The sequence below is a fragment of the Haplochromis burtoni genome, unplaced genomic scaffold, assembly GCF_018398535.1.
Source record: "Haplochromis burtoni strain Fernald_Lab_line unplaced genomic scaffold, NCSU_Asbu1 Contig_477, whole genome shotgun sequence".
NCBI lineage: Eukaryota > Metazoa > Chordata > Actinopteri > Cichliformes > Cichlidae > Haplochromis > Haplochromis burtoni.
The window spans coordinates 378,516-404,075 of NW_024582838.1; the positions used below are offsets into that span (position 1 = coordinate 378,516).

Sequence of the window (25,560 nt, forward strand, 5' to 3'; positions counted from 1 at the left end):
ATGGATGGATGGATGAAATAACTGCTGCTTGTTGCTTTTCCTTAGTAGTAGCTACCTGATTCACACAGTCTCCTCTTAACAGTTGATGTAGAGATTTGTCTGCTACTGGAACTCTGTGTGGCATTTATCTGGGGTGCTGTTTTGTGATTTCTGAGGCTGGTGACTTGGATGAATTTATCCTCAGCAGCAGAGGTGACTCTTGGTCTTCCTCTTCAGGGGCAGTCCTCATGTGAGCCAGTTTTGTTGTAGCGCTTGGTGGTTGTTACGACTGCATCCTTTTAACAGGAAGAAAAACCCAGACGATAAGGCTTTTCCTTACCACTTTTGGCAAACATGTGATCATTGGGGGGCGTCTGGTTTTTGTTATTTTCTCTCTATTATTGCTGGGTCTTTACCTTATAATATAAAGTGCGACTTGCACTATAGAAATAAAATTGAATTGAAATGACATGTATATGGGAGGTGTACTTTTGCAGAATTAAAAGTAAACATGGTGATATTTTGTGCTCAGTATTTTTTATTATCTCAATTGAAAACACAAACAAGAAAAATCTTGAAAATTAATCTTCTTAATTTTTTTAAACTGTTAATAACAAAGGATTTTTGTCATTTACTTTCAGAATGTTCAGTTTGGCATTTTTGATAAATAGGGAAACCATTGTTTCTTAAGAGGGTGGTGTGTGTCAAAAAAAGAGTGCCGGGAGTCTTTCATGACGACTTTCATGAGGTTTTCCCAGCAGAACGTTGCAGTTCACAGAGACCGTCAATTTAATACACGTCAGAAGCGCTTTTTATTGTCACTTATTGACGTGGCCTAAAAAGAAACATGCTGTAAAATCTTCCACAATGAAGACAAGGCACAGTTTTCGACGTGGTGACGAACGCCACCACAAGCACTTGGGGGCGCTAGAGTTCAGAGAACAAGCATGCTGCATTTAAGGACATTAGACTTTCAAAACTTTATTGTGACTCGTTCTTTTATCGGCCACAGATCTTAATAAATGACGGCGTAATAAAATGACACACTGATACAAATTTTTGTCTTGGAAAAACGATTTTATGTTAATAGGCTTTTACACGTCACACTCAGCATTATCAGCATGTGTGTACACAATCAAGCAATGTGACTTTTGTTAGAACAGTTTCACGCAATAGCTCGTGCATTAGTGACACTTATAGTCACTAACTATATAACTACTGCTGCTTTAATGTAAAGTGTTATTAACTATGGCAGAAAGAAGCTACGCTTTGGCTACATTTACACAGCAGATGAATTTAGATGTGTGAGTATGGTTTCACACGCAGCTTAAAGGCAGCACCGTCGGGCCCACGGGGGTGGAGGCGATTAGAAGATTTCTACGGAGCTGCCGTTGGGTCAAACCACTGTTAAACCCTTCGCGATCATTCTTCTCGACAGACATTCTTGCCATGTCTGGATAATGGTGAGAGTCGGACACTACTGAACGCTAAGTGATAAAAAGCTACTGCGCTTTTCGATCGCTGTGAAATTCGTCCATGATCGACAGCGGGGGACGGCTTGATCGCCCGAAGGACCAACGACAGAGAATTGTTCAAGTGACGGCTTCAGTAAGACTGTTGCGATGCTACGTAGGCATCTGGAAGAAAAGGGCTTTTCTACCATGAGAGATTGCGCGTGAGCCCGGTTTTCTGGCGGAAAACGAGCTCTATCGACCCAGTCTTCAGTGTTTGTATCGAGACGATCGAGTCTTGCTTATCGCTTTTACCGACAGAGCTAATGAAGTTTGGGGGAATGGCAGGTCGAAGTCGAAGAGCCTGGTTTAGTGTTCTGTTGGGACTGGTTGTTGGGTTCACACTGGCTTCCAGGCTGATTTTACCCAAGGCGAGTGAGTTGAAGAAAGCTGGACAGAAAAGAAAAGCCAACTCTGCCGGGTGTGGGCTCAACGGGGGTCTCGGGAAAGAATACGGGGGAGTCTTGTGGCCTGAAGTTAACGGTTCACCGCCGACTGAGAAATCTGCTTCCAGATCAAACAATTTCCTATTTGTTGGCGTCATGACTGCCCAGAAGTACCTGAACAACCGTGCCGTGGCAGCACACAGGTATGTGACGCCACTTGCAGAACAATGCCCGAACCTATCAGTTTAATATAAAAGAGCTCAACTTGGAAACGCACGGGCCTCTTGTACAGTAGCCTCTTCAGTTAACCGGCTATACGTATTATAACGTGAAACATAATGATATTTATATGTTAGCACAAAAATATGCCACATTATGTGACATGTATAGCAATGTTCTGTCCGCTACCAGCTCGTATGGAGAGTAAAACTGCTTTAACTTCGACTGGTCGTGGCTGAGGAGGTAGACGACATCGTCAGCTGTAGATAATCAAACTGGATCACGACGAAGCTCATCACAATTTCTTCTTTTCGTTTTGTTTTAACATATTAGCAAACAGTTGACCCTTTTTAAGCAGACATACCCGATGGCAAACAGACAGGAAAAACCTTTAACTTTTAAAAATATATTTCTAACAAAAATATCAAAAATCAGTCTCTGTTATAGGCTTGCTGAAAAGTGTGACCAGTTTTCTGAGAGCTTTACTTGCATGTAGTGCCCACTTCAAATTTCAATTGGATTCAAGTCTGGACATGTACAAGGTAATACCATAAACCCAGTTTTTGCTTTTTCGCTTTTCAAGCCATATTTTGCTTAATTTACTGCTGTGCTTAGGACGGTGATTCCTTTTTAAAGTTGTAAGTCCAGTTCAATCAAATCCAATTAAATTGACAAAGTCCCAATTCACAACAACCTCAAGTCATTTCGTATCAAAAGGTATAGACCCTACAATTTAGAAGAAAGAGAAAACTGAGTAAAACCCAACAGCCAGATAATCTTTTATGAGCAAGTAGAGAAGTAAAAATAAAAAATGTTTCAACAGAAAGTTCAGGCCATGACTCAGGCGGAAAGAAAAGAGGAAAGTACTCTTCTTTCTTTAGTACCACAGTACTGTAGACAGCATGTGTGCCAAAAACTGTAGTTCATCTGGAAGTGATGAGAGCACATGGGTACATGTTGTTTTTTTGTTTTGTTTTTTTAAATGGTGAAGAAAAAAGATGGAACTGTGACTGCAGTGAACAAAAAGCAGCTCAATCTAGTGTAAGATAATGTCTGACGTGTTGTAAGGGTAAGTATTTAAAAGAAGTGTAGCAGTGTTACCTTTCAGGTTACTCTACATTAAAGATTACTTTTGCTTTTATGTTTATTTTTGGAGAGGAACCATATTCTATCAGTTTCAGTGTCATTAAAAAGTTTAGATTTACAGTTTGAAATAATCTTTATTGTCCTTTACTGGCCAGTAATTCCCACAGAACTCGACTGTGGTTGTGGTGATATTGAGGCATAATGTGTAGGTACATAGACACCCTGTATGTGTGCATGTTTGTAGAAAGAGGCACTTACATGGTTTCCTAACTTATTTAATAAATAATACCATATACAGACAAAAGCTAACTTTCCTCTGATTGGCTGTTCCTTACTGATTCCAGAGTTGAGATGTCCACATCTTCTCTAACTCTCACAGCCTTTGGTATTTCTCAAGCTGCTGGTATAGCTATATCGTCACAATGGGCGTCTTCCTCTGCTTATCCACAACTACTATGTCATATTGGTCACCTACCACCAGCTTGTCCGTCTATACCTGGAAGTCTCACAGGATTTTAGCTTGGTCAGTCTCAACCAACCTAGGGTGTGTATCCCATTTTGACCTTGGGACATCTAGACCATACTCGGCATAGATGTTCCTTTATGCTATGCCAGCCATTTGGTAATGGTGTTCCAGTATGCCCCGTCTGTGCTGAAGTGTCTAAGGTGCATCTTTGCACAGGCTGCATCTGGGGTCTTGCCTGGTGTGGTAGACCCCAGACTCTATCGCTCTTGTGCTTAGGGCTTGTTCCTGTGCACCTTTCAATCCAACTTTGGTCCAGCCATAGGATTGGCTACTTTTTCTATTGACTGGTGAAACGTGGCGTGCAGCGGCACATGAACAGTTATGGCCATTTTCCTGAAGTACTAATGGATCTATGTTGTTTTATCCTGCATAGTGCTTTTGGCACTCACTTGTCCTCAGCTTTCTATCTTCGGCGGAGAGTACAGTTATAGGGTGCTGGACGTAAGATGAAACCATCCATACATAGTAAGGAGCTTTCTTGTCTTGTCATGATGATGTCTAAGGCAGACGTCATCATCACAAGAGCAGGACAGGGAGGAAAAAAGAAAGGTGGGGGATAGGGGGAGATGAAATAAAAGGATAGAGTACTCTGGTAAGAAAAAACAAACCTACAGCATCTGGAACACAAATTCCAAAATGCAGAGATGTATAAATCAGCAATGTTCTTGTAGTGTGAGAGAGCGTGTTAAGCCCCTTTTCCATTAGGACCTACTCTGATCAACTCTGAGTGGTTTTCCATTACAATCAAGTACCAGCTAATGTGCGTGGTCGCTGTAACGGTAATGCAGCTTAGCGTTGGTGGCGTAATTAATATGCGACATGAAAGGTACAACAAAGGTGGCCATCAAGGCAAGAATATACCCGCTGCCCGGTCTGTGACACGGGAAGTGGTGGTTTTGATTTTTGTAAATGAGACGCTCTTGTGACTCATCGAGTGATGCCACCGACCAGCCAATCAGTGGCATGCAGTCAGACATCGTCACATTTTTGTACCTGCTCGTATCGCTGTGACCTATGACAGCCGAACAGTGACAAGTCCGTCCGATCCATACAGCTTCTGCCCACCTATCCCAGCAGTATAAGGAAGGAAGCCCCAGGTCGGGTGCCCACGACCACAGCGCTGCTGCCGCATTACAGCCAGCAAAGCCACATGAATGGCCTTGTACATTGTGACCTACGTGGAGCTGATGAAAGGCTTTTTCACAAAACTATTATTCTAGGTCCAGCCAATTTATACCTAGAGCTCTAGTGTTACCTGACTGTAGTGGAGTAGTTGTGGCATTTCGAGAATTACAATTCAGAGGCAGGACTGTTAATTTACTCCATCTAGTCCTGGGGCTCTATTGTTTAGGAGACGCCGTAGGGCTTCATGGAATTTGGATGTAGAAAGAGGTGAATCCAGAACCACAATCTGTTCGTCATTTAACTTTGGTGGATTTGTATTGTTAAGAAAGTTTGCAATGTCAGCGTTGGAGGGATTCATCTGTATAAAGTCTTTAAAATATTCATTTATTTGTTGTCGATCATGAGTAATGTTCCCAGTGGAATCCTTTATAGAGTAAATAGTTTTCTTCCTTTTATAGCTCTAACAGGCTCTTTAGCAAGGACTTTTCCAGATTTATTACTACGTTTAAAGTCCTCCAAACGCAGCCTCTGCATCAGAAATTTTGTTCTCTCGTTAAATATTTCATTTTATTCTAGTTTTCTCAGGTTGTTAAATATATGTGCTCTTGTGGTGAGCATAGGTATATTCTAATGATTGAATTGTTTGTGCTATTTCTAATACAAGCGGGGGTGGGGTTCCTGCTTATATGAGCAGTAAGATGATGTTTTGCCACACATTACTGCTTTTCTTGCTTCCCATAGAACACATGGCGATATTGCTGGTAGGTCATTATTAACTAAATACGTCACCCACTTGTTTTTGAATTATTTAAGGAAATCTTGTTCTTTCATTAATGATGTATTAAATCTCCAGGTCCTCGTGTCAGAGAGAGGTTGATTCCATCACTCTCAGCAATCATTCACCAGTATCTGAGTGTCCGTGATATCACTAACTCAAAGATAATCTAAGTGAGATCGTAAGTGCTGTACTCTGTACTCACCACCAGTGAGTGTGCCAGTGGCCACTCTTTCAGTGACGAGCATTTGCACTACTGGCAAACAATGCTGCAAGTTTTAGTCATTACGTAACTGTACTGTTTAAACGGGAAACCAATCGCTGAGACTGAAGAAGCCACTTGAATCGGCCTCTTTTTAACTAGAAGCCACATACACTTATTCATACCGCACTTATGCCTTAAATGATTTCTCTCACGCTCTGATGGATGCATCAGGAGATGTTTTGGGGTTTGGTATCTTGTCCAAGGACATTTTAACATGTGCCCTGGATAAGGCAGGGATTGAACCACCAACCCTCTAGTGAATACAGTTAGTACCTCCTCAGCTACAGCCACCCACAAGGAGGACGTCATTAGACTAAAAGACCCAAATAAACCTAATCGAAACTTTAGAAATGGCTGTATCACCAATCTGGTACACTGGCCAGATATGCAACACCACACTTGTGGTTAGCAAATATGCAATTTGTGGTTGGTGTCTTGCCTAAGGATATTTGGCATGTAGACTAGAGCAGCCAGGAATCGAACCACCAACCTCCCATCTAGTAGTGCCTGCTGTAGCCACAGAGCAAAGTCGAATATTAAGGCTAAAGAGACAAGGAACTTGTTGAAGAGGACTTTGGTTACGTGGAGAGTTTTTGGCCGTTTGGACAAAGAAGCAGAGTTCTGCAAACTTTGTCAAAAGTGTGTTCCCAAAAAGGCAGGTTGCACCATAAAATGTTAACATCTTAAGTAGTGCCACCCTTGCACAGTGCGCAGTTGACAATATACGTGCACAATGCAATCCACAGACAATACAGAATTTTATTTGCACAGATACTTTTTCACAGTCCATGCCTTGTGTGATAAAATAAAGTGGCACAGTGATATCACCAATGCAGCTGCCCATTTTATTCTAAAGGACATTATACCAGTAAGCACAGTTGAAAACGTTGGATTTTAAGCATGTTTTTAAAGTAATTGAATTCAGGTTGCCAACTCTTTAGCCATGAACCTTTCTGTCAGACGGCCTGTGCCCTGCTGTAAAGAGGTTAAAGAAACAGTTGAACAGCAAAGTCAAACATTGTTACCGTATCGGATTTGTGGCTACTCACAGGAGCCCGTTCAGTGAGAGACTGAGATGACCAAAAAGCACCACTGAACCACACAGGAAGTCATTCCTGCCCGTGGCCATCTCCTCGTACAACTCCTCCATCTAACACACTGTAAGCACTGCAGTAGTTGCAGCCTTTCTGCACGCGACGATGTTTACAGGTTAGAGTCGAATGTTAATCATATATATTCCACTGCTGTAATATTCGTTGTCAATATTCTTGATATTTATATTTGAGCGATTTGTATATATTAGTGCAGTTTGAACTGAACATTTGTCAAATCTGTAACATTCTGTTATTTAAATAGTTTAGTCTGTTACTGTTACACTCTTGGGGCAACTGTAACCCACATCCTTTTCTCAGGGATTAATAAAGAATTCTGAAGCTGCAAATCTGATCCGGATCACAGTTCGCTTTATTGAGACACTACTGGATCTCTCGTGTGTGTAAATGTATTGATTTTTATTTTTTTGTGGTAGGTAAATAACAGAATCGCTGAATTTGTCAGTTTTGTTTATTTTGTCCTTTGTTCACATTAGAAAGTTGTTTCCCAATAATCCAACACAATTTGAATCTATACAAAATAAATTGCACAGTATTGTTTTTTATTTTATTTTGTATTAATGTCGGCTGCAGTTATGTGATCTGTTTTTCTACTTTGTTTGCTTTTGTAACAGTTAACGCTTTTGTTTTCAGAATTAAGATTTTAGTTTTTCATACATAGAACACTTGTATAATATTCTGTAGTATGTGGTCACTTTGGGAGGTAGAACAGTTTGTCTACCAGTCTGAAGGTCAGTGGTTTACTCTCTGGCTCTTCCAATCTGCAGGGCTATATACTCTCTCAGATCTATAGGACAAAGGATGTTCAAAATGGGTCTTACAGACTCAAAATATGCCTATGCTGTAACCTACTGCACAGGTCCTACGAGAACTATATGTATGATATGGGATCGTGTATACCTGTCCAGAGGCTATGTGACGACTGATCCACATGGTTTAGCTGCTGTATCCCAACCTCCGCCAAGCTGTGCATCTTAGGTGACATGCAGTCCTCACTGCCCTATGCACTGCTCAGAAAATCAGTTTGTGCACTACTCAATATAGAAATGTATTTCTAGATCACAGCAGTTTGGAGAAATGTCTGCCACCTTTAAAAAAAACAATTGGTTGGTGGGCGCCGGTGGACGCGTGGTTGTTATCCTCGGATCTTCGGTTCTCTTGGGTGCGGTGGAGGTCCGGGGCCTCCTGGGCATTTCCTTGTCTGCCTCTGGCTCTCATGGGGTGGGATTACTGCAGTCTCACCTTCACTTTTCAAGTCCGTTATATGACAAACACAGGCGTTCACGTCCTCTCTCTCTGGCACACACGCAGATGGTTTTTTTACTTTGTTTTGTTTTTAATTGTTACCGAAGACAATCAGAGGACAGGAATACCCCCAAAGAAGCAGGACCTGCTCCAAAACATGCCTGTAATTGATAAACGGTTACATGTTGTTAAACCTCTTGAATTCAAGCTGGAAGTGTGCGCTTCAACCATAACTTCTTTGATTTAAACTCTGATGTGGTGCTATACAGAGGCAAAATGACTAAAACTGTTATTGTCGCAATATTTGATGTTTAGCAGGAATATTATTGGAAGGTTATGATGCAAATTAGGAATATCACTAAAATATGAGCTTTCCACCTCTGAAATAGCCGCTGGTTTCTAAATGCTGAACGTTTATGACTGTGCCACCTGTTTCAGCCATGCCCAGATGAATGTACCTAGTGGTGTCCTCTGCAGAATACACACTTGTTTTTGGTTGTCTTAGACATATCATCATAACACCAGTCCTCTCCTTTTGTCTGTGTTCATTACAGGACATGGGCACAGACAATTCCAGGTCGTGTGGAGTTCTTCTCCAGTGAAGGATCTGACACCTCCATACCGATCCCGATAGTGGCTCTGAAGAATGTAGATGACTCATACCCTCCCCAAAAGAAGTCCTTCATGATGCTTAAGTACATGCATGACTATTACCTGGATAAGTATGAATGGTTTATGAGGGCTGATGATGATGTCTACATCAAGAGTGAGAAGCTCGAGAGCTTCCTGCGCAGCCTCAATAGTAGTGAGGCCATCTTTCTGGGTCAAACGGGAATGGGGGCCCGGGATGAGCTTGGGAAACTGGCTCTGGAGCCTGGGGAGAACTTCTGTATGGGTGGGCCAGGCGTCATCATGAGCCGTGAAGTTCTTAAGAGGATGGTACCCCATATCAGAGAGTGTTTACAGGAGATGTACACTACCCATGAAGATGTGGAGGTGGGCCGGTGTGTCAGGAGATTTGCAGGTGTTCAGTGTGTCTGGTCGTATGAGGTAAGGTGTTTGTTTATTTATTTATCTGTGTAGTAATTTAGTTGTTGTACACAGGGCTTCCAATTGTGAGGTGCAAGGGAGTCATGGGTGGATTTGAGTGTATGTGGGCAGAGGAAGTGGTATAGGATTTACCTGGAAGGATTTAAGACCAATTTAGCGCAACATGCTGTTGTCTCTGAATAAACTTCCATAAATTCACTTAGTAATCACAACAACAAAAGGCTTCAGTGTCTTTACCAGCTGTATTGGGATGCATTACAAAAGTGCTAACACTGTATACTTTTAATGGTGCCAGTTGACATACAACGTATTTTAGTGTAAAACAAGTCAAAAATGTAGCTCGATACAAGCTGACTCCAGGCAACATTATGCTTCCATTTCCATGGACCCTGTATGACAGCTGTGCTAATATTACAACCCCAATTAAACTGGAAAGAAACCAATCGTTCGCAAGTCCCAGGAACCCATATTTTATTCACAAAGTAACATAATAAACACATAATAAACATAATAAACTGAAAAAATGTGGCATGTTAAGAGTAATATTAGCTGAATTTGATTAGTTCAACAGTTTTTTTTGGGAGGGGGGTTTGGCCTTTATTGGAGAGAGACAGGAGAGCGGGGAGAGAGAGGGGGGAGAACCCGGCCTACGTTCAGCTGCTCATCCCACTGGGCTAAACTGGAGCACGAGAACAACAGTTTTCAAAAAGATTGAGATGGGGTGCAACAATAATGTGGACAAGTAAGTGGTAACTGACCAGTTGCCAGTGTCAGAAGTAAAGATGGGTTAACGTTCACCAGTACATAAAAACTGCATCTACAAATTAAAATTGCAAAGACGTTGAATATCTCATCATCTATATCAGGGATGTCACAGTCACATACATCAGAGGGCCAAAACACAAATTTGCTACAAGCTGAGGGCCGGACTGGTTCAATGTTTATTAAAACATTAAAATGATTGCACATAACCTATTGAACCAAGACCTAACACAGTGTACTGTATATTATTTAACCATTAAATTAATAATCCAATATTTTCTGATGGCTCTGTCAGTTATTTCCAAAGAAAACATTTTCAACAGGCAAACAGCAAAAAAGTAAATGTCATTCATAAAGAAAAGAAAATGTGCTCCTTAATATCAAGATGAATGCATAAATGAAGTTGCATGCATTGTAAACTGAAAGTGCAATATTGTGCTGCTCTGTGATCCTGCCAGTTACTGCTTTCCAATAGTAAAAAGAGAAAATTGGAAAAAAATAATCAAACCAGTTGTATTCTTTCTCATGGCTCTTATCTGCAATTTTCCCTGAGTCCATTAACTGAAAAATACATATAAATAAATAAAATACAATAAGATAAGATACAAAAATCTATGGCACACAGACAAAACAATACTTCAAAGAAAAATCCCGTCTTGTAGAAACAAATGTAAAAAATGTAACTGAATTAAAAACTAGAAATGCGTAAATTCTGCTCACTTGTCTGAGCCTGATACTTGGTGGTGTCTCATCTGTTGTACGAGTTCATCAATGTTCGGGGTCGGGCTCTGAGCTGAGGAAGTCCTCAGGATTGAGTCAAGGTGTTTATCAGTAAGACGGCTCCGGTGTGATGTTTTTAGCTTCATCAAAGAGAACAACTGTTCACACAGGTATGTGCTGCCAAACACGGAGAGCGTCTGAGCAGCTTGGATGTGCAGCTGAGGCATTGTGTCGGGGATGAAACGTGCAAACTCTGCGGCACCCGCTCTCTCATATTTTCCCCTCAGTGTGTCATTGCACTGGAGCTCAATCGACTCCATCTGGAGGTTCGGTGGTGCGCTTTCCACATCAACTCCAAAAGGATTGGCAAGTAGTTCAAACCTGCTTCTTTGAGCTTCAAAGTCAGCAGATCGGCGTCGGAACTCGGCGGCAAGTATGTTGAGCGGTAGAGCGCTTCTCTTTCGTGGTCTGGCAGCTGGGGAAGTGGCTCAAGGTTTCTTTCTGCGTCTCCCACAGACTCAGCTTGGTTTGAAACGCCGTCACCGTACTGCACATATCAGAGATGACACGCCCCCGTCCCTGCAGTTGCAGGTTCATCACGTTCAGATGGCTTGTGATGTCGCACAGAAACGCCATTTCACACATAAATGTTTCATCTCGCAGCTCTGTTGCGTCTTTCCTTTTGGTTTCCATGAACAGACAGATCTCCTCACGAAGCTCGGAACATCTTTGCAGCACCTTTCCCTGGCTCAGCCATCGCACATCTGTGTGATAGGGCAAGTCACCATGCTCTGTATCTAACGCTCCCAGAAATGCCCTGAACTGGCGGTGATTTAAACTTCTGATGAAGTTAACTGCACGCGTTATGATGGTCTTTACATGTCACATAACGACTCCTGGTGTATTATGCAGTGATAAGCTGTCAGCTCCTCTGTGACATTTTCGTCCCGCATCCTCTCACGTATCCTTGCCACCAATCCACTCCTGTGTCCACACACCGCGGGTGCTCCGTCTGTTGTCAATCCCACGGGTTTTTCCCAAGGCAGTCCCATCTCATTTACACATCTGGATGCCTCTCCATACAGATCTTGTCCTGTACTCGTGCCATGCATCGGACGTAACGCCAAAAACTCTTCTGTTACGGTCAGGCTGCAGTCCACTCCACGAATGAAAATTGACAACTGGGCAATGTCAGTTGTGTCAGTGCTGTCATCCACAGCAAGGGAATATGCAGTGAAATCTTTCCCCTTTTCCACAAGCTGTTCTTTTAGATTGGTGGACAGCTGGTCTACACGTTCAGCAACGGTGTTTCTGCTCAGGCTCACGTTTGAAAATAGCTGCCTTTTGTCTGGGCACACTGCGTCACAAACTTTAAGCATACAGTTTTTGATAAACTCTCCCTCTCTAAATGGTCGGGCTGATTTTGCAACTTCTTCTGCCACAAGAAAACTCACCTTGACAGCAGCCTCGCTTTGTGATTTTTGCTTTTGTGGACAGAGCCTGCCGCGACTTAAGACCTTGTTTTAATTCTTCCACCTTTGTTCTGTGTCCATATTCTTGTCTTTGTGTTTCTTAGAGGTTTCTTGGATTATATTCTTTCATTACAGCCACACTTTCTCCACGCAGAAGACAAACAGGTTTGCCTTTGTACTCTGCCTCCCACCTGGCTTGAAATTCCCTGTGCTCACCGTACACCTTCCGTTTAGCCATTATTGGGGAGGGGAGTTGCTGAAAGTTGACATCTGCTCTGAATGCTGATGAATAATGAATGAATAATGAAGCCGAGCCCCGCTCGCGGCGCTGCAGTGAGTTCGCGGGCTTCCGTTGCATCGTGGGGAATGGAGTATTGGTGCGTGCAAAACCCCGGCAGGTGGCCGTGACCTGCGGGCCGATTCTAATACTAATCAAATATCATCCCGGGGGCCATAATAATTCACGAACGCTGTCCATCTAATCTGACTGAGCTGGAGCTGTTTCAAAGAAGAATGGGCAAAGATCTGTAGATGTGCAAAGCTGGTAGAGACAGACCCTGAAAGACTGTAGAAACACCTTTTGCTGCAATTACAGCTGCCAAAGTATTGACTCAAGGGGCTGAATAATTACACACACCCCACTTTTCAGTTATTTAAATGTTTGGAGTCATGTATGATTTTCGTTCCACTTCTCACGTGTGCACCACTTTGTGTTGGTCTTTCATGTGGAATTCCAATAAAACTGATTCATGTTTGTGGCTGTAATGTGACAAAATGTGGGAAAGTTCAAGGGGGCCCAATACTTTTGCAAGCCCCTGTACTTGTGGAGCCGCAGGTTTGCCTCTTTCGTCCACTTTTGTCTCTACGCAACGTTACTCGGCCTCGCCTCTCTCCTTCACTGAACACAGCTCCCCCATCACTTCACCTGCAGGCAACGACAAGATGGACACGGCGTCAACATGTTAACGAGCTAACCACGCTAACGAGCTAACCACGCTAACCACGCTAACGCCATGCAGCCCGGAGGGGCTGCACGGCCTAAAATCCTTTCATTTTCTCAAAAGTTGACAGCGCGCCTTATGTATGAATTCTGGTTGTGCTTGATGGCCGCGAACCGATTTTATGTGGAACACGGCGCTCAGCAATCTGTCAAAATGTTTTGGTACGACTTTGGTAAGCGACGGAGCTGCAGCGCTTGATGGACTGTTGGAGCATTACGGCTGAGCCTCGCGGAGTGATACGTACTGTGCTTCAACGTAATATTACCTATGTGTATAAGGACCATAAATGGCACCTGTTAAGAGACGTGGTTCGAAGCGGATTTCAAACTCCAGGCTGTCAGTCACGCAGTAAAGTTGGGAACAGAGCAGCTGTGAAATCTTTGTTTTATGCTCAGCGTCTTTTAGTTTACATTTTGACTGCACAATTGTGAGCTTTTTGTTATGCACAAAAACAACATTGTTTTCTTTTATTTATGGAGCATTATTATTTAATAAATGCTATAATTTATTTTTGAGTAATTTTATCGTACGCTCTATGTTAATAAAAGTGCCTGTGTGACATCTGGGACACAGCTTTGACTAAGAACTCTCTTTTTGTTCTTACTTTATGGCTTTAAAAAAATATCATAGATATATATCGCCATCCAGCTAAAAAATATGAGATATGAATTTTGGGTCATATCACCCAGCCCTAGCTTGGACTTGTGTTTTGGGTCATTACCTTGCTGTAGGATGAATACATACGGGAGGGTACACTATGGAACCATCCTTTCGCCTACTTGACTGTGTACAGAGATCCTGCATGATGAACTAAAGATTTCAGATTTGGATTCATCAGTCCATAATACCTTCTTCCAGTCTTCAGTAGTCCAGTGGCGGTGTTTCATGGCCCAGGCAAGCCTCTTTGTCTTATTCTGACATCTTAGTGAGCATATTTCAATAATTTCTTGCTGCAACTCATCCTTTCAAACCTGCAGCTCGAAGTCTTCTCTTTACAGTTGAAACTGAGACTTGCTTACTGCGACCACTATTAAGTAGTTGCAATAAATAACTGGAAAAATTGGTGTGTTCTTAAGTCAAATATACACTACTGTTTAAGCCAGGTCATGCTGCTCCTGCCGTGTAGCAAGAGTCACATTTTGAATTTGGTAACTTATCATCAATGATGATGCCCTATTGAAGAACAAGGATGGAAAATGATCTTTTTTTTTAACTCTCACTCATAGTGGTCACTACAGTGGACATGTAAAAAAAAAAAAAAAAAAAAAGCTTTGAAAAAGTACATGTTTAAAAAAAAATAAAATAAAACAATTCAAAAACTTTTTTTCATGACTAAAGATGAATAAAAAAGAGAGAAATCCTGATGGAAGTTGTCATAGTTAATGCATGAAAGGGTTAATTGCACGAGTAAATGCAGCTTGCTGCAAGATGCAATTGCTGATAAAATCTTTTTCAGTATGTTTATTGTTTATTTATCAATATCACAGATTTTCTTGATATATTTGAGGCTACGCATGGACTGCAGTAGACCCATTAAGGCATCTTGTGATATCAGAGCAACAGAACGTTGCTCAAAACTTCACATGGCCTCTGCTTGCTTGCTTGCTTTCCACTGTGCATTTTTTGGTGTCGTGTGCTCCCCAGGTAGGCAATGCTCACCCACCGCGTGATGTAAAAAGAACATTGTTTAGCAGACTGGCCACCTTCTTCTATTGCTCTGTGGTACATTTCTTATGCTCACATGGTCATTTTGGAGCAGCGGACAGAGATCAGCATGGGTAGCGTTTGGCTATGAAACCGTATACACAACAAACAATGCACCCTGGACTGGCAATGTCAGCTACGGTAGCTTTTGAATCAGTCCGTACAAGCCGGTAAATTGACGGATTCTTATCCAGCACTTTTCTGTTCTCCTGAAGCACTTAAAGCCACTTGAGACGGGCTACCCCTTCATAAAAAGGAACTGAAATATTATTGTAAAAATTGTGGCTGATAACAATAATATGATTTTCCCTTGTTGATATACATGTTATTTTGGCTGGACACAAATCTCATGTGAAAGAACTGGTATTGCCATCACAGACAGATGTAATACCGCTTATTGATTAAACAGTGGAATCAAATTATACCTGGGGAAAAACTAGATTGGTCCATCGCGATACTTCACTTTCTCTTGTATTCGTGGCTTTGTCATTTGTGTACTTCTTAATAACTTATTTGGAGAAAAACCTTTTGCTGCCATCCTGCACTCTGCACATTCTGAAAGAAAACAGTACGAGACTTTTAATTGTCACTGAAGTTCAAAAACAGCCAAACCCAGTAACGACAGGGTGAACTTTTTGTTTTGATGTTCCTTTTTTTGTATTATGCAACAATACAGTGCAGTATTTCCCTTCTTGCTTTTTTATTTATTTATTTGTTTTTATTTTTGCATATTTGTCACACTTGACTGTTTCAGATAATCAAGCATATTTCAGTGTGCTTTACCACAGGATACAAAGAGATCCCAAATACTTTCAAAATGCAGTTTGATAATTTCATGGTTTTTTTAGGAGACCTGAAATGTTCCTGTCTCTAAAGCAGTTCATGTCGATGCCTGTTGGTTAAACGTGCTCTACGCTGTAAGTAAAATAGACTTACTGGTCAACGCAAAAGTTTCAGGTGTTATTGAGGTACATTTTTTTTTTTTTACTTCTAAAAAAAGCAATTATCTAACACAATGCAGTGGGTTACGTGCTGAACATAGAAAAGAGAAAAAGTACTGATCCAATACCATTAGCATCTTTGGTGTCGATATTTAGATCAGCCCGGTCAGCTCTATTTCAGTGTATTTGAGCAGGATCTGGCTTCTTTGTGCATGTGCCTGCTGAGTTCTAAGTGTTGCATCTCTGAAAACAGTGATTTTCATTTGCTTCTCTCATGCAGTAGTTTAATGCAATCAAAAATGAATATGAAGCATTTTACGTTCCGTACCGCTCAATGTCACACAGTGAAGGAAAGCGCTAATTAATAAACTGAAATAACAATAAAGTGTATTTGAAACTGTTTCCTCCTGCCGTTACTTTAACGGACGTTATACCCAACCCAGGCTCCAAATGTCTGACTACTCATAAAACTATAATGCTTCTAAAGCTCACAAAACAATGAAGAATGTTATGTCTTAACGATGTACAGAGTAAAATATATCTGCCACATTGAAGCGTCGAGGGTTTCAACTAGCTGGTGCTGGAGGTCTTAGTTGCATGGAAGCCAATTTCCATTGTTAAGAGGGAAAAAAGGTGTCTCAAATGCAAAAGTAGAACCCCAGAATTGTTGCTTTGGTTCTGTCACTGCAGTAAAGGCCGTACTGGCTGTCCAGAGGCACTTAGAAGCATTCAGCCAAGTCTGGATCTACTCACTGTCCTAGTGTCTCGGGTGAGACTGCTTTCTCGCGTTTAGCCTCATGTGGCTGTGTTAGGGGATATAGTAAGATCCAGACCTCTGTCACACTGAATTTATCTGTTTTGTGTTTACGGTTTGCTGTTACTGTCAGAACTAGAATTTCCTGTGATTTCTAGTGTAGGCAGTGTCGGTGTTTGGCTGCTGTTACTGGAGCAGAGATTTCAAATGTCTGTTAGCAAATATAGTATAAAATCTCGTTTTCTATCATAATTCAGTCTCATTGTGGAAAGAACCACAGTCTGTGACGGCACCTTTAACAATCAATGCCTATAACTCATCTGATTAATCAGGCCTATAAATGTTTTTGTTTGTCACAGAACCATAAACTGACAAAGTTCTGGCCTCTGACAATAAAGTATGAAGAGAAGTGATGCCATAAATAGCTTTTCTTTACCAGTGAACTTCATTAAACTGTAGTTAACAGATAAAGAGCCCTCAATAAAGGCATCTGACGTAGTCTGTAGTTGTGTTTTTGATGGATGACATTGATCTGCTGTCCTCAGCAGTACAAAGACTGTTTCTTCTCCTGCCGTGCATGCCAGCTCAAAAAGAAACTTCCAGCCCTGCTAATGGGAATCACAAGGCTGCACTGCTTTGAATCCTCCTCCTAATCCTAATTTTTACTGAGTGGTCAGCAGGGCTGTCAAACCAGCACACTCTGTAATGTGCTGCTCTCCACCTGCCAACAACCACACCATTATATTTCTGCATGCATGTTCTGAGTAGGTTTTCATCACAAGGGCGGTTAGCATCGGGTCCAAACACCCATCTCCTGCTTGTTTTGGTCTGTAACATAATATAACAACTTTGCTGGATGCAAGCCGGCTCTTCAGGGTGCATGGTTGTTATAGGTTTTCTTGATGTTGTCTTTTCTTCTAGTTAACCCCATATACAGGCTAACAGTCTTTGTCTAACTTACAGATTCACTAGTTCCAGTTCCACAGGTGGGATTACTCTAATTCTTGGTCACATGGGGATTTTCCAAGTCCTGTATTAACACGTTCCACTCAGTGCAGTATTTTTTTGTCTCGCTCAGCAGCTTCTGAGAGCTAACGGCTAACAGCATTGGATGCTCAGATGGCTTAGAAGCACATACTGGTTCACTTGATTGAATATATGATTTTGGTCAGCTGGCAAGGTCTTCTAGATTTGTGTGAGTAGAACCAAACTGGCATGCTACTTTATGGGCCATTGTAAGAGCACATAAACAGGATCTACTCCAGTTTGGAATAAACTAGAATTCTAGCTTAAAGACAGCTCTGTGGATGTCAGCAATTTCTATTTATCACACTGTTTGTTCCAGAAAAGGCCTGCATCGAGGGCAGCAGGACGATATGTTTTCATAACTAAAATTGATTGCATCACTATTTGACAATCCTTGAGCTTTAAGATTAGACGCAACAATGAGTTCTGCTGAGGCTTAGCTAGCAGACAGAAAAATGGAGGCCACTGAAGCTCGGCCTTGTGAAGCATGGAGCTGACTTTGTGCTGAGTAGATTCTGTGAGTCTCCCTGTCTGAACAGTTGATTCCCAGCAGACCTTATGTAGATTATGCAGGAGCTGCTGCTTCTGGGTTTCAGATACGAGTGACAGCTCGTTCAGCAGCTTTGAATACGGATGTGCATGTTTATTGGCATATCAATATTTGCTTTGACTTAATAGTGCTGTTGTGTAAACAGCAGTTCAAGCAGAGGGACTGTATACCTTGTGTATACTGTATACACAATTTATTTATTTTTTTACCATAACACACCATTTTTGCCTTCCCCTTCAAAATAAATTCATCCATGACTGCCTAAGATTTGCTCTCCTTTCTCTTCCACCTGTGCAGACTTGAAGTGCACTAATGTTTTCCATATTCTTGCTCTCTCCTCGTGCTGCTTCCTTCAGTGGAAATGGTTGTCTCACCAAAACTACTGGTCCTTACAGTAGATCCTCAAACTTTATAGTTAAGTTGTTTTAAAATCCGAGGTGTCCTGCTTTTATTCTGTTATTTGCAAGGAGAGGTCTTTTAGGGACTAGTGGTCACAGCATAAACCTGTGACAGAAGTGTTAGACAGCTGGCTATTTTTTATTTCAGATATGTGTGATATATCCAGTAATTGTCAGATTGTTTAGACTCATTTCACAATGGTGATAACAGAAGGGCTGCAGGCTGACACGGGCAGTAAAAGTAAACAAACACGGAGACAAACTGACTTCCACACGAAAGCACCACCACACCACATCAGACCAAAACTAAATAAGAAGCAAAAAAACCCCAAAGTACTTAAAGTAATTTGATGATTACTGCAGTTATGATGCTAGTGCGAAACAGCACGCTGGGTTTAATTGTCCTAACAGCCTTGTATGATGTATGATATGCATTTATATGATAAGTAAGCTCTAATAGTAGAATGGCTCATTTAAAACATAGGAAGAAATAACGCAGTGTTACCACCAGTGTAGGACTAGAAGTCAACAAAACAACAAAAACAGCGTAATATTAAAACAACCATTAGTCCCAGCTCTACCTGTTAACACCAAACAAAGATTCTCCAAGGAAGTTGGGTAAATTGCCTTACCTGTTCACTTTAGAAAACAAAGTGGATTATTTAATCTGGGTCGGTTAAATCAGTTCTTGCCGTATTTAAAAAATACCAAATATGTTTAAGTGCTTTCCCATTGATACTTATGTTGTCTTGTTATCTTCATGCTGAAGAAATGCTCAGAACGACTTTAGTAGACAAAAGTGCCAAGCTTTAACAAAATATCTTTAGTTGTTGGACGTCATGTTTTACCATTTTCTACTCTTATTAATTAAAGTCAGTCCCTATTAATAATAGTCAGATCTGTAACACGATAATTAACTAGTATCCAAGTTATACAGATGTCTGTAAGGAAAGGTTTCCCACGACACTACTGGTCAGATGAAGAGTTAGATTTTTTTAATCCTTCCGTCCTCGTGATTTCACAGCTTCTGAGAGGGTGAAGCAGGAAAGACCTGCCCCACAGCAGAGCCTGCGTATTTAACCATCATATTTTGACACACTGATGAGACCCCTAAACACGACAGAGTGAAAATGTGGATTTTAAAATTCAGATTTGTTTCTGTAATGGTGGCATTGTTTAGGGCGAGGAGTATATTTATGGGCTTGATGTGTGCATATTAGGATTTGTCGTCTTTAGCTTTTCCTACAGCCATAACCCAGTTCCTGTTTATCTGGCTTCCTTGGGCGGTGCTCACTAAATGCTAGCTGCTTGGACCTTCACAACTCCACAAATATGCTGCTGCCCACCACACATCTATAATTACATTCAACAATAAAAAAAGAAAAAAAAGACCAATATTGGTTCGTCCTTTGCTTTTCTGGGCGGTTCTCATTTAGCCTTTTGTCTCGATGTAACATAGCTGTGGACCCGCCCATGTTCCCTTCTGTGAAGCAGCTGTCATCTGCTGCCTTCTTATTAGACTAACTGCTGTGGGCCTGAAGTGACAGGAAGGCCTTACTCGTATCATAATTAATCAGACTGGAAAAACCTCCGAGTCTGTCACTGCAGGTCATTTTGGCGAATACTACAGTGTCATAGCTACTTCGCTGGCAAAAAAGAAGACAAAGACACTAGGTGGGGGCAGCTATGAAGAGGATGAACTCTAGAAGATGACATCCCTGTGGAGGTATGGAGATGTTTAGGAGAGAGCAGTTGACTTCTTGACCAGATTATTTAATAACTCAATTTTGGAAAGTAATGTCTGAGAAATGGAAAAGACGTGTACTGGTACCAATGTTCAAGAACAAAGGTGAACAGCTCAACAAGTACCATTAGAAATATTTTCATATGTAAAAGTAAGTATAGCAAAAGAAGTGAAGATAATGAAAAATATCCATTCTATTGACTGAGTCTGGAATAAAGACTGAGTCTTTTGCAAGTGCCGTTATGGCATTGTTGGTAGTCTGATACAACACGCTAACTGTACTTATATATTATATAAATTTTTGCTCAATGTAGCATAAATATGAGAGATTCATATTCAGGCACTGCCTGAAGTGGGACAATGGACCAAAAGAGTATGTGATCTCTGAAGCTAAAATTTCACAGCAGTTAACTCTGGGCCATCATTTTTTCAGGCAAGTCTGATATTGTGAGCAGCAGTATGTATTCATGCCAAGAAAAAGGCACTTGCTTTTAACGCCAGAGGAGGAACCAACGGTCATCTGGCAGAGAACATGTCTGCTGGTTCAGAGTCCAGTGGCTGTGTGCTTTATTCCGCTGCATCTCATGATCTGCATTGTGCTTGGTGAAGTAAGGCTAGAATGCAGTTGCCCAGCTGGTAGTGGTGTAACTGTGTGGGAGACAGTTTCTTGGTGCAGTTTGCTGGGCCTGTCCTTGCCTTTAGGCCTATAGTGTACCAGTCTCTGGATGGATACTTTCAGCAGCACAACCTGTCACAAAGGTCAAATCACCTCGAGTTGGATTATTAAAGTTCACTGTACTCAAATAGTGCCCAAATCTCAATTCAATGAGGTGCCTTGGAGAAATGGTGGAAAGAGGGATTCCTGCATCATGAATATGAAGCTGACAAATGTGTAGCATTTCATAGCACATAGCTCTGCAACAGAGCTGATGACCACGCCCACATAGAGCTGATGACCACGCCCACATAGAGCTGTGGACAGTTGCCTAAACTTCTTTGCCTCAAAGCCACAATCTTGCCCTAGCACAGTAAAAGACAACATTAGCAGTGGTATTGTAACTGATGAACAAATACAGGAAAATAAGTATGCTGCAGTGATTTTGACTCATCCTATCAGGGTTAGATTGAAGCTGTGAGGGAGTAGTGGGGGATGTCTTGGATTATTTTTCTGTTCTACATTTCGGTCCTATCAGAGCTCAGTAGCGATATATTCAATATAACACGAGCTCCATAGTTAGCTGGAACCAAAGTGATGGGAAAGATGCACACGTTATGTAGCACCAAAGCACAACAGCAGCTGCCTCAAGGAGCTTTATATTGTAAGGCAAAGACCCTCCAGCGTGTACACTGAGTCTATCTTTGAAAGTACACCAATATTTTGAGCAATTCTGTAGTTCTGCTTTTGCTTGGAAGCGTGTTGTTGTGTAGTCCTCTCTCATAGTTTATCTACATGTAAAGTGCTGAATGTACTCTATACCTCCAAGATGGTTCTGTTTATTATTACAGTACAGAGAGTGCACCATGCACACACATCCTCAGAGATGGAGCTCTAGTGTTCATGTGTAATAAAGAGAAACAACATTAATGAAATCCATTATTGTCTGAGCACGACTGTACTCCAAGATGTGTTACTGTTTAGTCAAGACTAAAGCAAATGAAGCACATTATAGTAGGAATCAGCTTTTCAAGGTGACTGTGCACAACTGTGAGCAAGATCAGCTCACATAAAGTACAGCAAGCGTATGTGTTGTCAGAAATGCTTGGATTGTCTTATAATTGTGATAGTACCATTTGAGTGCAGGCTTACTTGTGGTTCCTACGATATTTAAAATTAGATTTGCGAGACAGACACCCTCCACTTTTAAGATTGGCTTAAAACGTTACTATACTGCCACAGGTCTAGGCTCCTGGGGATTCCCATGATGCACTGGGTGTTTCTTCTCCACTCACTGTCTATTCATACACACATTGCACTTAATCATTACTTATTATTTATCTCTGGCTGTCTTCAACATTGTGTCTTTTGTTCTGTCTTCCTCTTATCACCCCAATCGGTCATGGCCGTTGGCTGCCCCTCCCTGAGCCTGGATCTGCCAGAGGTTTCTTCAAAGCGAGCTTTTACTTCCCACTGTGTGAAATTTGGTTCAGCTTTTGTTATTATTTACTTTATGAAGTTAGTTTTTGTCATGGTCTTAACCCCTTAATCTTCTCTGTATTATCTTTCATACATACAGATAATGTTACATTATCAGTGTTTTTCCCTCCCTTGAAAAACCAAAACAACTTGCACAATATATTTTTAAGCAGGGGGGGCAGATGTAGGAAAAATGAATCTTGACTTATTTTTAATTTGTCACTACAGTTAAATAAACACTGCGTTTTCAAAGATTTTCTGACAAGTATTTGTTTCAGGCTTTAAAGGGTTCAGTCTCTATTTTTCACATAATAGCTCGTATCTCCCATCTCGCCTGGGTAGGCTGAACTGAAGAAGACATCTGGATAGTGGACTCAGGGAACAAAGGGCCTTTTCTGTTTTCTGTCACCCATCCAATCCTCAGATGACACACAAACGAAGGGGTCTGTTCAAATTTCACTTTAGGCCTCTTACTATGCTAGAGTAGTGTAGTCCGTGGCAGCGTTAATGGTACTAATCAAGGCGATCCTAGTGTTGCAATGCACCACACATACATCATGTGGGCTTTGTTTTAATATTATCAAAACTAATGTTAAAGTGGACATGAAACGCTTCATGGATAAAGGCTAAGTTACACCATTCTGCCCTTTCTGTGTAGTTGGATTAGTTTTTAAACGCCATCTTGTGCAAGTACAGAACATGGCATAATCGGGTTGGTTGGTTGTGGCTTAAATTAGACTTAAATTAGTTTATGTGAGCTGACTGGTAACAAAACTAATAACTCAGGGGAAAGTCCGTCTAAAGGGTAAGTTTTGTGCTGCCCGTGGCAGCAACAATGAGTTTTATGTTAAGGAACCAAGGATATGCTGTCCGCTTTCACTCTCTCTTAAGCAGTAAGTCTTTCTTTATTATTTGGCTATTGGCATGGACATGGGAAAGCCAGCTGCTAGCCGTAAAGTTTGGGGTTTTAAAGCACTTTATGAATGGGGACAGTGTGGAGGAGAGTCAATTTGAGTCAGGTGACTGGTGGTTCACCGGACCAACGAGCTGGAGTCAGAAACTCCCATGTTTTGTCATCTGACCCTTTCAACCAATCACTAATAGAAGACCCTTGCAAGTCATCAAGATTTTAATATTAAAATAAAAAACTAACCGCTTAACTTAATAAGTTTCCTAAAAGAGAAAGCCACTATTTTTATTTTTATTTTTTTAGTAGTTTCAAGATCGTGTTTCCCACAGGCGTCAGAATATAGTTCTTTCAGTAGTGGGGACCCATTGGGTCATCCTTTGCTTTTCTAGGAGGTTCTCATTTAGCCTTTTGTGTTGATGTTACAGAACTGTGGATCCATGAGCATGTGTGCGGACTCCCAGTCTTTGGTAAATTTAATAAAAAAAATTAGGTACTTGTGACAACAAAGAACAGAGCAATAATCATCTGCCTCTTTAGTGAGTTCCTCATCTCATAGATTAGCTCCACTGTCTTAAACTGCAGCTAATAACGGTAGTCCTTCTTCTGCTCTGTAGCCTTGATGAGCTTAGCACAGAGACGCATGATTTAATTCTCCACCTGCTGTGGGGTTTGGTTAGCGTGACCCTCTGGTTCAAAGCTGATCTCCAGGACAAAACAAAGACTACTGTCCCCAGTTTCAGTTCAGACCAAGTGAATGTGGTCTTCATTAGGCTACTTGACAAGAGACTGTCTGCTTAAATAGCTGAAAGATATCAAGGGCTGCTGCAAGAGTAACCCAGTCAACCTGCCAGTGTCGCAATAGAAGACGAGTCATTAGCTGGTTAGCAGTGATACGCGTTCTATTGTTATCTACTGGATCTGAATGTGAGATGGTTTTTGTGATAATATAGTAATAAGGTTACATTATATCTACAAGTTTTTATGATACAAATTTAGGCAGTCACATTACCTAATGATGGTCGAAATGTCCTGATATGGTAGCTCTATGCCAGCATATCAGGATGTGTACAAACCTGTAAATACTGTCTCTTGAGGCAACTGTTGTTGTGATTTGGCACAATGTAAATAAAACTGGGAATTGAAATACTGGAGTGTAGCGTAGAATTCCCAGTCCAAATTTTACATCAGTCCAGACCCAAAGAGTTGCTGTCGGTTTTCCTTTGTGCTACCTTCAGCTCATCTAGAATTGTATTAGAGCATTGAAGGCTCAAGTGATGCAAGCAGACTATAACTTGAGTAGAGGAAACTGGTAATAATTCAGCTGCCTTTTTTAAGTGTCAGTTAATCAATTAAATGTTTTTGTTTTTTTTATTGTGGCTTGTGCAGTGATATCCAGCTGGCAATGCTGTAAACAAATTAGTCAGAGCATCAAAGACAGCCTTAATCTGTAACTGAACAACATAAAGACTTGATTGGTAGACTGGGTATAGTTGCTGAACTGGACCAATCTAAGCATTAAAGATCAAATGATGGTAAGAGATTCATATGGTTGTGCTGCAGTGGACCAACATAAATGTGTTGCCCTATGGGCATCTCTCTCAAAGGAAAAACAGTATGCTGAATCATACTGCTGCTATGTGTTGGCAGAATACTTCAGAAAAGATAAACATTTGTCAGTATGTCTTTTTTTTCCATTTCCTATTAGCAGTTTGTAGCTCCATTGATCACATTTTGGATCATGTTCTTACATATGGCATAGAAACTGAACGTGTAACAGTATTCCCTGAAAACCCTCTCTTGTCTGATCATTTCTTAATAACATTTGCACTTACAATAATGAATTACAAAGCAGTGGGTAATCCATTTCATTACAGTAGATGTCTCTCTGAAAGTGCTTTAGCTAACTTTAATTCATCCGCTGTTATCTTTCTTAATGTCAAGTCCCACCACAGTGGACTCCTCTCCCACTCAGGTCAGTTATCGTAATAGTATTATATCTGTACAGCCTAAGACTGGATACTGTGGCTTATCTGAAAACGAAGCCTCAATCAGTTTTATTTATATAGTGCCAAATCACAACAACAGTCGCCTCAAGGCGCTTTATATTGTAATATTCAAAAGATCTTCATTTCATCTTACTACATATATTTCTCTTTAGCACTGTA

General features: G+C 41.1%; 1 protein-coding gene across 1 annotated transcript in view; it reads left to right on the plus strand.

Moving 5' to 3' along the window:
• The first annotated feature begins 1,346 nt into the window (after positions 1 to 1,346).
• Positions 1,347 to 25,560, plus strand: part of chsy1 (chondroitin sulfate synthase 1) — a 31,635-nt gene continuing 7,421 nt past the window's right edge. The window contains exons 1-2 of the mRNA XM_005946239.3: positions 1,347 to 2,079; positions 8,784 to 9,279. Of these exons, the coding sequence (XP_005946301.1) occupies positions 1,757 to 2,079; positions 8,784 to 9,279 (819 nt within the window). The 5' untranslated portion in view covers positions 1,347 to 1,756. The remainder of the gene's footprint in view (positions 2,080 to 8,783; positions 9,280 to 25,560) is intronic.